The following is a 13,129-nucleotide window of genomic DNA, read 5'->3' as shown; positions in this document are numbered from 1 at the left end:
TGTATGAGCAGTGTTTCTCCCAAAGCAATATGGCCTTGAATATTAAGCCAAAGTGTTTGATGTGGTAAGACACCTGATGAAAATGTCATTGGTTGAGTGGAAAGGTGTAGAATGGTGGGGGAATCTGAGAAGAGGCATTTAAAATAATATAAGCCTAAACTAAAAGGATTGTAGTGACTGTGGTAACGACTGTGCAGATATGAAGAAGTGGGTTCATTGAAAATTCGAAAGAAAGAATCAATAAAAATTGAATATTGCATATGAGGAGCAAAGTAGAATTCAAGTAATTTAAATGTTGTCAGCCTATGGACCCAGGAATATATCAACTCTGTTAACATAAGGAGCTCTAGTGGTATAGTGCCTAAAGCATTTGACTGCTAACCAGAAAGTTGGTAGTTCAAAACCCACCAGCCACTCTATGGAAGGAAGATGGGGCACTCTACTTCTGTAAAGATTTACTGCCTTGGAAATTCAGTGGGGGTCATTATGAGTTGGAATCAACTCAATGACAGTGAATATTAGCATTGAAGGGAAAATTTGTTACAGTGGAAGAAAAAGTTGGTTAGTGTTGACATTTTGCATTAAAAATATTTCTGAGTATCTAAGTAAAGGCCCTACAAAGATAGTATGATGTACAAGGACCAAGGTTGAGGCATCAAACATTTCAGTCTGGCTTGCCCATAGAGGGTCACCCACATGACTATAGCTTTCACTGAGCTTAAGGCAGTGTATCTACCAAATACTCTGAGATCTCTGAAAGGGGAGTTGGAAATCAGAAGGATTTCTTCAGGAAATGAGATGGAAGAATGGAAGAGAAATCCTGGCAGTTCATTGCTCACTCTAGGTAGTTAATTGGTTGACTAACAAAAGACAGACAAAATCAAAGGCTTACTTAATCCATCAGAAAGGAATCTAGATTTCAGATTTATCTTAAAATTGGAGTAGATGAACTATACCTGCATGTTCATGATACTAAAATATCCAAAGCTACTGATCTCATTCTTGCTTTCATTCTATCTCTTTCCTAATGTTTTCAAGATCATTATACACGTATGGAATGTGATTATGTAATCATTCCATTTGAAGCACCTATTTAGAGGAAGAGGAAATAATAACCCTTAACAGCATCCCCTCATTCATACTACTTTTTCTCTCTTGCATTTCTATTAAACACACACACACACATTTATTACAGACTCACTCTTAGATTGTTAACCACCATCATTCTAACACTGATTATTATCCATTATTTCACTTGTCATAGAAGCAAATGTTGTGTTGTTCTCAAGGATGCAAGAATTATCAAAAGGATTTTGAGCTTTTACTTTTGACATTTGCCTTCTGTTTCTTAAATTTGCCTAGAAGGGGGCAGGGGAAAGAGGGGGTGGTCTTACTTCCTGAAGCTGCAGCAGAGTGCTTTTAGAGACATCTTGATTCTATTAGCATTTGCAGGTCAGAGGGCAGGTTCAACTGGTCTGGCAGTTTAAAGCATCAGCGATGGAGTGACTTAAAGTTGAATTTCTTCTGCTACCTACTCATTATACAAGTAATACAGCATGTTAGTCATGCAGTAGGGGGTTACTAATCACTTTGAAAGGTTCTGTGTACACATTTTCCTGTTTGTTTTTTTTTTTTTTAGACTGAGTAAAAGACATGAATAGAACAAGGAAAGTAATTTGGCAGGAAGAGCATTGCAGTTCTTATTTTGCTTTGGGCTTGTGGCATACATATATTACCTTTCACATTTTATGGGCTTGTATTACTCCTTGGGGGCTTATGGGAAATGAAATCAGAATGTACTTGACTAGTAAATCTTCCTTTTCTGTGGATAGTCTTTAGTTAGTAAAGCTCTTAAAGTCATTTATTAATCCTCATTAAGGATTAAAATAGCAGATTTTCAGATATCAAGATGTTGAGTCAGGTTAAAAAGGAACTATGGTGATTTTTATTTTCTTCTGTTTTCTGTATTTTTCTGTTTTTCTCCAGTGAGTATATATTACTCCTATTAGAAAATATCTTTCTTACAAAGAAGCAATTATATTAAGGGTAGGTAGTTACTAAAATAAGACTCTTTTCGCATTACCTTTTTTTCCCCCATTCTGAATTCCATTCCCTCTGAAAAGCAGGGTGTTTTTAGTTTAGACACTTTAGACTGTACTCTGTAAAACTTAAACCACAGAAGTTGAACTATCCATATGGTCTTTTCTATCAGATGTATTAGTAGAACAACAATTTTTCTTATTCCCTTAAACTCATGGCTGTTAATATTTACTAGCTTCCTGTTTCTTGCCTAACCTCCACAGATTTTTTTTCTTTAAATTGTTCTTTCCGTACTATCCATTTCAAATTTACCAAGATTATAAAGAGAACAATACTATCTCTATACCTTTCTGAAAACAAAATACCGAGAAGCTAATATGTGCATAAAAGATATTAACATTACCTAGACTTTGTAATCTACTTCCATAGTGATGTTGTTGTTTGCCGTCGAGTCGGCCCTGACTCATAGTGAGTCCTCCTTGGGTTTCCAAGGCAGTATCACTATGGAAGTAGGATTGCCCAGCCTTCCTTCCGAGGAGTGGCTGGTGGGTTTGAACCGCCAGCCTTCTGGTGAGCAGTCAAGTGCCTTAGGCACTATGCTACCAGAGCTCCTAGTGATACTGCCTTGGAAACCCAAGGAGGGGTCGTTATGAGTTGGGTCCGACTCGACGGCACATAACAACAACAACAAGACTTTGTATGATTGTATACCAAACCAAAAACCAAACTCAGTGCCGTTGAGTTGGATCTGACTCATAGTGAGTCCTCTTTGGGTTTCCCAGGTGTTACCACATTATATAATCAAAACATTTTATTCTCTTGACTATCAATTGTCCTTTTTAGGCACATACACATGTAGGAATCACTGTCAAGGGTATACTTTTCAATAGGAAAGAGAATAGTGTGATAATCTATTAGAGCTAGAGCCCAGAGTATGGAAGAAAGTTTGATTGAATGTAGTTAATAGCATACTGCCAAGGCTCAATAAAGAATTAATGGCATCAATGATAAAATAAAATCTCTATGAATTATATAAGAAAAAAAAAATAGACTTCAACTTATATATCTTATTTAAAAGGCATTATTCCAGACATGTGAATCTATAATTATTTCAATAAAAATTTCAATTAAAAAAAAAAAAAAAGCATTATTCCAGTAGCTCAGACTTTAGTGCCACATCCCTTGTTTTAAAATTTAGAGTCTAAATTGTCACCTAATCTATCATATTACAGTTTAGGAATCTGACATTTTACCCCAGAGATTATTAGCTATACCACACTAGCTGGCCAAACATATTATTTATAAAAAGAGTTTGGAATTTGGTCAGGATGCTTCACCAATATAGAACAATTTTTACTATTTCGTGCTATGATACTTTCCTTAAACACAAAGTGGAATTCACATCCTGTCACCTTTGTGTCTTGCATTCAGCAACAGTGGCAATGATTCTTGATCTAGTTAGATGAAGTCATTTATCTTTCCTTCATCTTCTACCATGTGCCTGTTACTAAATGTGTGATTCTGAGTAATGGTGCTCAGAAATGCTACACCTTACTGAGAAAGCACATTTCTCATTCCGGCTTTGTCAGTCTCTGAGCTTTCCGAAAGGGAACAGATGACAGCAATCAACAGGAAACTGTGCATAGTGAGACCATCTTGAACTCCTTCACCTTTAAGCTCATTTCACCACTTAACATATTTTTTTCAAGTGGTTAGTGGATATATTTAGACTGCCCTTATCCCTTTGGTGTTGACTGGAGCCTCATGTTGTAAGCCATCTGCCATTTCTTAGAATTACGTGAATGTGGAGACGGTGGAAAGTGATACTGAGGAGAATGAGAATCTTCTATTTGTCCCTTCCAGCAGCAAACACTGGTTAAACAAATCTTCGTTTCCATGACATAAACTGATGTACATTCTCTATTTGTTAACGTTGCTTGTTCAGAGGTCAGTATACCTAATACCCAGAATAAAGAATATCCTGTAAGCAGACTACAAAGATAGTCTTCTAGTTTGTGGCCTAAACTAAAACTCTTCCACTTGACTGCTATTGAAGCATAATTATCTTAACAAAAGACAGAAGCAAGGTTAACCTTGAGCAGTGCATTCTCAAATTCAGCATTTCCTCAGGTCAAAAGCTCAGGCCACTTGTATAGTTCTAGTAAATCAAATCTGACTTCTTACAGATGGACTTATATAAAAGATGAGCTACTAAGGAATGCATTTTGTACTTTGAGACTAATTGTTCACCAACTTCATTCTCATTATTCTGTAAATGCGTCACGTCCACTGCCCTAATAACTCCTCCCCCTTTTTTTTTCCTTCTGGACATGAACCATAAAGTGTTTGTTAAACCACAAGAAATCTATAAAGTTTAAATCACTGTTTCAAAGTGTGCAGATCGTTGCCAAATAAACCCACAACTGGAAACGTATTTGATTGATGAGATAAAAAGAACTTTCAATGTTCAGAATGCCCCAGGAACAGATGGCTGTTTTTCTAAATCCTGTTTACTGAAGTTACAATCTTTTACACACTCTATACATGAAAGGGTTTTCCATTTCACTATTACAGCTTTGCCTGGAAGCTACGAATACTTACCAAAGGAATGAGTTCAGTGGATGAAAATGTATAGGAAACAGGATTATTCTTACTAAAGATAAAAGTTACTAACTTGGTTTGGATTGCAATTTTAACTACATCTGTATCTAGGAACTCTTTATTAGGATGGTAATATATAGCATGATAAAGACATTTGGAATCAGGAAGATCTGAATGGTACTCCTGGCTATGCTGTTTACTAAAAGTATGAACTAGACAAGGTATATAAACTCTCTAAGCCTCATTTTCATCACCTATGAAATGGAACTAATCACAATAATGATTTCAGTAGAGTGTTGCAGGGATTAAATGAGCCTTTGCATTTCCTTTCTTTTGCAGGCAAGAAGCTCTTCTGGCTGCCATTAGTGAAAAAGATGCCAATATAGCACTTTTGGAACTTTCATCCTCTAAGAAAAAGACCCAAGAGGAAGTGGCTGCACTAAAGCGAGAGAAGGATCGTCTGGTGCAGCAGCTTAAGCAGCAGGTATAATTAAATGCGAGGGAGGATCGGGTCAGTGGGACCAGCTTTCACACCTTTCTAGTTCACACCATTCAGCTTTCACACACATTTCTTTGCCAGCTTAGATTAGCAGTCTTGAAGTTCTAAGGTTTTATTTCTCATATTAAATATCTAATAACTGTATCTGGTAAATTTTCAATAGCAGATACTTAAATCTTCACCACAAATCTCTAGCTATGTCTAGGAGTGCACAGTATAGTTGGTAGGAGGGCTGGTTTGGAAGCTGTCACAAGTCTTCTTTGAGAACGCTTTGTAATTTTGTGTAATGGCTTGGTGAAATTCTGCCCATTTGAAATGAAAAAAGCCTTACCTTTGTTATATCCAGTTAGATACTCTGTTACAGTGGGCACTAAGGATATTTTCATTAAAGGGTTTCTAGTTATACAGGGTTGGGTAAGCTTTGACAGTAGAAGAGTTTTGCCCTTCTCTTTCCCAACCTAAGCCCTTCTGAAGTGTAATTCTTAACATTTATATGAGACCTTTAATCTGTGCAACAAAACTTAAAATATCCCCCTTAGAAAGATGAGGCAAAAGCTGGTTTATTAAATCTAAGGCTGCTTCTTAACTTCAACACTGTGCAAGGCCATTCCTGTACTATTTGCATTGTCCTCAATCCTGTCTTCCGTGTTCTTCGTACATTCTCAGTCACTTTTTCTGTGCATTTAGCTACCCAAATATGCGCCTTTGCCTGAAGTAATGAAACTGGGAAAGAACTTTTCAGGTCTAGGAATTGCTTCTTTGCTGCTCAATGGAATCAGGGATCAATAGATACTGTTTGGGGAGATATGTTCAAATTAACAAGAATCAATATTTATACCATAAAGATGTTCTCTCTGTAAACCAAGATTAAAATAGGCATTTGATTGCTAACCAGAAGGCTGGTGGTTCAAACCTACCAGCCACTCCTCAGAAGGAAGATTGGGCAGTCTACTTCCATAGAGATACTGCCTCAGAAACCCAAGGAGGGGTCGGTATGAGTCAAATCAACTTCACAGCAGTGAGTTCTTTTTTTGTTTGTTTGTTTTTTGTTTTTCACATAAGTTGAAGAATATACCATGCTCATGGATAGGAAGACCGAACACTGAAAAATGTCTGTACCCAAGGCAATCTATAAAGTCAATGCAATCATGATCCAGATTCCATCAACATTCCTTAAGGACATGGAAAAACCAGTCACTAATTTTATCTGAAAAGGAAAGAGGCCTCAGATAAGCAAATCACTACTGAAGAAGGAGGACAAAATAGGACGTCTCATACTCTGATCTCAAAACCTACTAGACAGTCACTGAAGTCAGAATAGCCTGGTATTGGTATGACAGACACGTAGACCAGTGAAACCAAATTGAGAATCCAGAAATAGATCTATCCAGTCATGGCAGCTGATCTTTGACAAAGGGCTGAAGTCAATTCAATGGGGAAGAGATAGTCTCTTTAACAAAAGGTGCTAGCAAAAGTATAAAGTTCATCAAAGAAATAATAGGGACAAATGTGGTGGTTGTTGTTATTGTTAGGTGCTATCGAGTTGTCTCTGACTCATAACGACCTATGTACAACAGAACAAAACACTGCCTAGTCCTGTGCCAACCTCACAATCCTTGCTATACATGAGCCAGCATGGGAGCCACTGTGTCAAACCATCTTGTTGAGGGCCTTCCCCTTCTTCGTTGGCCCTCCACTTCACCAAGCATGATTCTCTAGGGAATGGTCCCTCTAACAACCTGAACAAAGTAGTTGAGATGACGTCTGGCCATTCTCACTTCCAAGGAGCATTCTGGCTGCACCTCTTCCAGGATAGATTTGTTAGTTCTTTTAGCAGTCCATGGCACTTTCAGTATTCTTCACCAACACCACAACTCAAAAGCATCAACTCTTCTTCAGTCTTTATTATTCATTATTCATATGTCCAGCTCTCACATGCATATGAGGTAACTGAAGATACTCATGGCTCAGGTTAGGCGCCTCTTAGTCTTCAAGGAGACATCTTTGCTCTTCAGCACTTGAAAGAGGTCTTTTGCAGCCAGTGCGCCCAATGCAATATGTCATCGGTGTCTTGACTGCTGTTTCTATTGGTGTTGATTATAGAACAAGTAATATGAAGTCTTTGATAACTTCAGTCTTTTCTCCATTTATTATGATGCTGCTGCTTGGTCCAGTTGTGAGGATTTTTGTTTTCTTTATATTGAGGTGTAATCCATACTGCAGACTGTATTCCTCAATCTTCATCAGGAAGTGCTTCAAGTCACCTTCACTTTCAACCAGCAAAGTTGTATTGTCTGCATATTGTTAATGAGTCTTCCTCCAATCCTGATGCCAAGTTCTTCATATAGTCCAGCTTCTTGGATTATTTGCTCAGCATACAGATTGAATAAGTATGGTGAAAGGATACAACGCTGACGCACTCCCATCCTGACTTTAAACCATGCAGTATCCTCTTAATTCTGTTCAAATGACAGCCTCCTGATCTATGTACAGGTTCCTCATGAGTACAATTAAGTGTTCTGGAATTCCCGTTCTTCTCAATGTTATCCATAATTTGTTATGATCCACACAATGAAATCCTTTTGCATAGTCAACAAAACACAAGTAAACATCTTTCTGGTATTCTTTGCTTACAGCGAAGGTCCATCTGATATCAGCAGTGATATTCCTAATTCCACATCCTCTTCTGAATCCAGCTTGCATTTCTGGAAGTTCTCTGTCAGTATACTGCTGCAGCCATTTTTGAATTAAGTAAGATTTTGCTTGTTTGCGGTATTAATGATATTGTGACATAAATAGATTATCACATATCACTGAAAATGTACAAACAGCCAAAGATAAACTAGGTTTTGGGATCTTCTAAAAATTAAATTCTTATACACATCAAAAGACTTCTCCAAAAGAACCTACAGATTGAGAAAAATACTTGCAACGATATATCCAACAAGGAACTTATGTCTAAGATTTACAGAAAACTGCAACACCTCAACATCAAAAAGACAAACAGTCTGATTCAAAAATGGGCAGAGGACATGATCAGACGCTTCACTAAAAAAGACATTCAGGCAGCTGAACAGCACATGATCATTAGCCGTTGCTGTTGTTGTTGTTAGGTGCCATCGAGTTGTCTCCGACTCATAGAGGGACTGTGTACAGCAGAACAAAACACTGCCTAGTCCTGTGCCAGCCTCACAATCCTTGCTATATCTGGGCCCATCATTGCAGCCACTGTGTGAGTCCATCTTGTTGAGGGCCTTCCCCTTCTTCATTGACCCTCCACTTTACCAAGCATGATATCCTTCTCCAGAGAGTGATTTCTTCTGACAACATGACCAAAGTAGGTCAAATGAAATCTGGCCATTCTTGCTTCCAAGGAACATTCCAGCTGCACTTCTTCCAGGACAGATTTGTTAGTTTTTTTAGCAGACCATGGTACTTTCAGTATACTTCACTCATACCATGACTCAGAAGCATCAACTCTTCTTTGATCTTCCTTATTCATTGTCCAGCTCTCACATGTACAAGAGATGATTGAAAATACCATGGCTTGGGTTAGGCGCACCTTAGTCTTCAAGGACACATCTTTGCTCTTCATCACTTGAAAGAGGTCTTTTGCAGCTGATTTGCCCAATGCAGTACATCACCTGATGTCTTGACTGCTGCTTCTATTGGTGTTCATTGTAGAACCAAGTAATATGAAGCCCTTGAAAACTTCAGTCTTTTCTCCATTTATTGTGAAGCTGTTCATTGGACCAGTTGTGAGGATTTTTGTTTTCTTTGTATTGAGGTGTAATCCATACTGCAGACTGTAGTCTTTAATCTTCATCAATAAGTGCTTCAAGTCATCCTCACTTTGAGCAAGCAAAGTTGTGTCATCTGTGTATGGCAGGTTGTTAATGAGTCTTCCTCCAATCATGATGTCACATTCTTCTTCATATAATCCAGCTTCTCAGATTATTTGCTTAGCATACAAATTGAATAAGTATGGTGAAAGGATACACATCGACGCACTCCTTTCTTGATTTTGAACCATGTGGTATCCCCTTGTTCTGTTCAAACGACAGCCTCCTGATCTATGTACAAGTTCCTCATGAGTACAATTAAGCGTTCTGGAATTCCCATTCTTCTCAGTGTTATCCATAATTTGTTATGATCCACACGATCAAATGCTTTTGCATAGTCAGTAAAACATAAGTAAACATCTTTCTGGTATTCTTTTCTTTCACCTAAGATCCATCTGATATCAGCAATGATATCCCTCGTTCCACATCCTTTTCTGAATCCAGCTTGCATTTCTGGAAGTTCTCTGTCAATATACTGCTGCAACTATTTTTGAATTATCTTCAGCAAGATTTTACATGCATGTGCTATTAATGATATTGTTCAATAATTTCCACATTCTGTGGGATCACCTTTCTTTGGAATGGATACAGATATGGACCTCTTCCAGTCAGTTGGCCAGGAAGCTGTATTCCAAATCTCTTGGTGTAGTGAGTGCCTCTAGTGGGGCATCCATTTGTTGAAACATCTCAATGGGTATTACATCAGTTCCTGGAGCTTTGTTCTTCGCCAGTTCCTTCATTGCAGTTTTGACTTCTTCCTTCAGTACCATTGGTTCTTGATCATATGCCACCTCCTGAAATGGATGAACATTGACCAATTCTTTTTGGTACAGTGACTCTGTGTATTCCTTCCATCTTCTTTTGATACTTCCTGCATCATTCAATATTTTGCCCATAGAATCTTTCAGTATTGCAACTCGAGGCTTAAATTTTTTCCTCAGTTCTTTCAGCTTGAGAAATGCCAAGCTTGTTCTTCCCTTTTGCTTTTCTGACTCCAGGTCTTTGCACATTTCATTATTATAATTGACTTTATCTTCTTGAGTTACTCTTTAAAATCTTCTGTTCAGCTCTTTTATCTTGTCATTTCTTCCATTTGCTTTAGCTAGCTACTCTGCACTCAAGGGCAAGTTTCAGAGTCTCTTCTGACATTCATTTTGGTCTTTTTTTCCTTTCTTGTCTTTTTAATGACCTCTTGCTTTCTTCATGGATGATGTTCTTGATGTTCACAAATCCTCTGGTTTTTGGTCATTGGTGTTCAAGCCATCAAATTTATTCTTTAAATGGTCTCTGAATTCTGGAGGGATATTATCAAGGTCATATTTTGGCTTTTGTGGACTTGTTTTAATTGTTTTCCACTTCAGCTAGAATGTGCATATGAGCAGTTGATAGTCTGTTCCACAGTCAGCTCCTGGCCTTGTTTTGGCCGAAGATATTGAACTTCTCCATAACCTCTAACCATAGATGTAGTCAGTCTGATTCCTGTGTATTACATCTGGTGAAGTCCACATGTATAGTGGTCGCTTTTGTTGTTGAAAACAGGTGTTTGCAATGAATAAGTCATTGGTCTTACAAAATCCTATCGTGCAATCTCCAGTGTTATTTTTATCACCAAGGTCAAATTTTCCATCTACTGGTGACTCTTCTTTGTTTCCAACTTTTGCTTTCCAGTCACCACTGATAATCAACACAACTCAATTACATGTTTGGTCAATTTCAAACTGCAGTAGTTGGTAGAAATCTCTAATTTCCTCATCTTTGGCTTTGGTGGTTGGTGCATATATTTGAATACTAGTAGTGTTAACTGGTCTTCCTTGTAGACATATAGATATTATCCTATCACTGACAGTGTTGTACTTCAGGATAGATCTTGAAACAGTCTTTGTGATGATGAATGCCACACCATTCCTCTTCAATTTCTCATTCTTGGCATAGTAGATCATATGGTTGTCTGATTCAAAATGGCCAAAACTAATCTATTTCAGCTCACCAGTGCCTAAGACATCAATCTTTATGCATTCCATTTCATTTTTGACAACTTCCAATTTTCCTAGATTTATACTTTGCACATTCCATTTTCCAATTATTAATGGATGTTTCCATCTCTTTCTACTCATTTTGAGTCATGCCACATCAACCAATGGAGGTCCCAAAAGCTTTACTCTGTCTATATCATTAAGGTCGTCTCTACTCTGGGGAGACGACCTTAACAGTATGGATAGAATAAAGTCAAATTTTGAGTGCCTTCTGACCTGATGGGCTCATCTTCTGACACTATATTGGACTATGTTTCAGGGCTATTCATAAAGTTTTCCAGTAATACATCAGACAGTGTTTCATTGCTCTTCATAAGGTTTTCACTAGCCAATTGCTTGAGAAGTGGATAGGCTCTTCTTTCTTCTGAGTCTCTCTTAGCCTGGAAGCTCCACTGAAACCTGTCCACCATGGGTAACCTTGCTGGCATTTTGCAACACCGGTGGCATAGCCTCCAACCTCACAGCAACACCTAAGCCACCACAGGACGACAAACTGACAGACAAGTTCACCTCCCTTAGTTGTTCCTAACCCCTCTGTGCCCACCCCAGCAGTGATAGCAAAGTTCAACAAGACAGAAAACAAAAAATGCTGTCGAGATGTTGGAGAGATTGTTAGTGTTATACACTAATGGTGGAACTATAAATTGTACAACCATGATGGAAAAAGGTGTGATACTTCCTTAAAAATTGTAAATAGAAATACCATTTGATCCAGCAATCCCACTACTATGTATCCATCCTAAAGAAGGGGAGATCCTTTTGTTGGTTACAGGGTGGGGAGGGGGGAGGCACTGCAAAATTAAAAAAAAAAAAAAAGGAGAGCCAAGACACGAATAGATATATGCACATTCACGTTCATCACAATAGCAAGAAGATGGAAAAAACCTAAGTGCGCATCAACAGATGAATGAATAACCAAACTATGGTACATATACATGGAATACTACACAGCATTAAAGAATAATGAAGAATGTGCAAAACACCTTATAACATGGATGAACTCAGAGGACATTATGCTGAGTGAAATAAGTCAGTCATGGATGGACAAATATGGTATAAGTCCACTATTACAGAAAGTTAAGGAAAAGTTGAGACATGGATGGAAACTTTCTCTGTAGGTTACCAGGGATAGGAAGGGAGGGAAGGAAAATTGTTAGCTAGGTAAGATACACAAATTGATATGAGTGATGAGAAAGGCAATAAATCAAAAGTGGGTGACCAATATAGTATCACTAAGAAAAAGGAAGACATGGAGAGGTACACAAGAGATACAGGCAACAAAGGTAAATACCATTAATACAGAATCCTGCATTATCAGTAATAACAAACATTAATCTATGGGTACATACTTAGGTAGATAGGCAAGATGATCAGATATGTGTAGGTAAATGGGAGTATACCCATAAAAAGAGGAAAAAAGAAGAAAGAGGCTCTATTTATGTAGCTGACTTTACTGATAAAATGCCAAAAAACAGTCCCTTTAAGTGAAAGGAAACTTTTCTAGGGTCCTAAAATAATAAAGTAAGAAGATATTATTTAATTTTTGGATGCCTAGGAAGTAAAACATGGAGCCCTGGGTAGTACAATGATGAAGCTCTCGATTGCTAACCAAAAAAAAAGTTCAGTGGTTCGAACTCACCCATGGGTCCATGGGAAAAAAGACCTGGCAATCTCTTCCTGTAAAGATTACAGCCTAGAAAACCCTGTGGGCCAGTTCTACTCTGTCCGATAGGATCACTGTAATTTGGGATTGACTTAACAACACACAATAACAGTAAGTAAAACAGGAAAATTGTTCCTTATTATTAAAGGCATCTATATGTTAGTTGAAAAACTGAGAGTTAATTTATAATAGTTGATGAATATGAACTAGAAGCGTGTTGCTAAAGAAGGAGTTCACTAGTTTGTGAGTGTATAATTTGGTAATACCAGTTCTCCTAAGCAATTAGTCCTGAATGATGCTATAAAGCATATGATTTAAGAATAATTTATGGAGTTCCGGCAAGATGGCAGACTAGGCAGAAGGACTGCACAGACGCTCTTCAACAAAGAAAAGGGAAACCAATTAACACAGACACAGAAGATAATCTTGGTCCCCTGAGCCCTGAAGGGAA

The 13,129-nt window shown here is 37.9% G+C and overlaps 1 protein-coding gene across 1 annotated transcript in view; it reads left to right on the top strand.

The window, feature by feature from the left end:
- ERC1 (ELKS/RAB6-interacting/CAST family member 1) overlaps nucleotides 1-13,129 on the top strand; it is a 715,223-nt gene that overhangs the window by 533,558 nt on the left and 168,536 nt on the right. Inside the window, exon 16 of the mRNA XM_007937035.1 lies at nucleotides 4,981-5,125. Coding sequence (XP_007935226.1) covers nucleotides 4,981-5,125 — 145 coding nt within the window. The remainder of the gene's footprint in view (nucleotides 1-4,980; nucleotides 5,126-13,129) is intronic.

This window comes from Orycteropus afer, unplaced genomic scaffold, assembly GCF_000298275.1.
Source record: "Orycteropus afer afer isolate SDZICR_OR568_19922 unplaced genomic scaffold, OryAfe1.0 scaffold00040, whole genome shotgun sequence".
NCBI lineage: Eukaryota > Metazoa > Chordata > Mammalia > Tubulidentata > Orycteropodidae > Orycteropus > Orycteropus afer.
The sequence above is the reverse complement of the archived record's forward strand: the minus strand, read 5'-3'. Positions and strand labels throughout refer to the sequence as shown.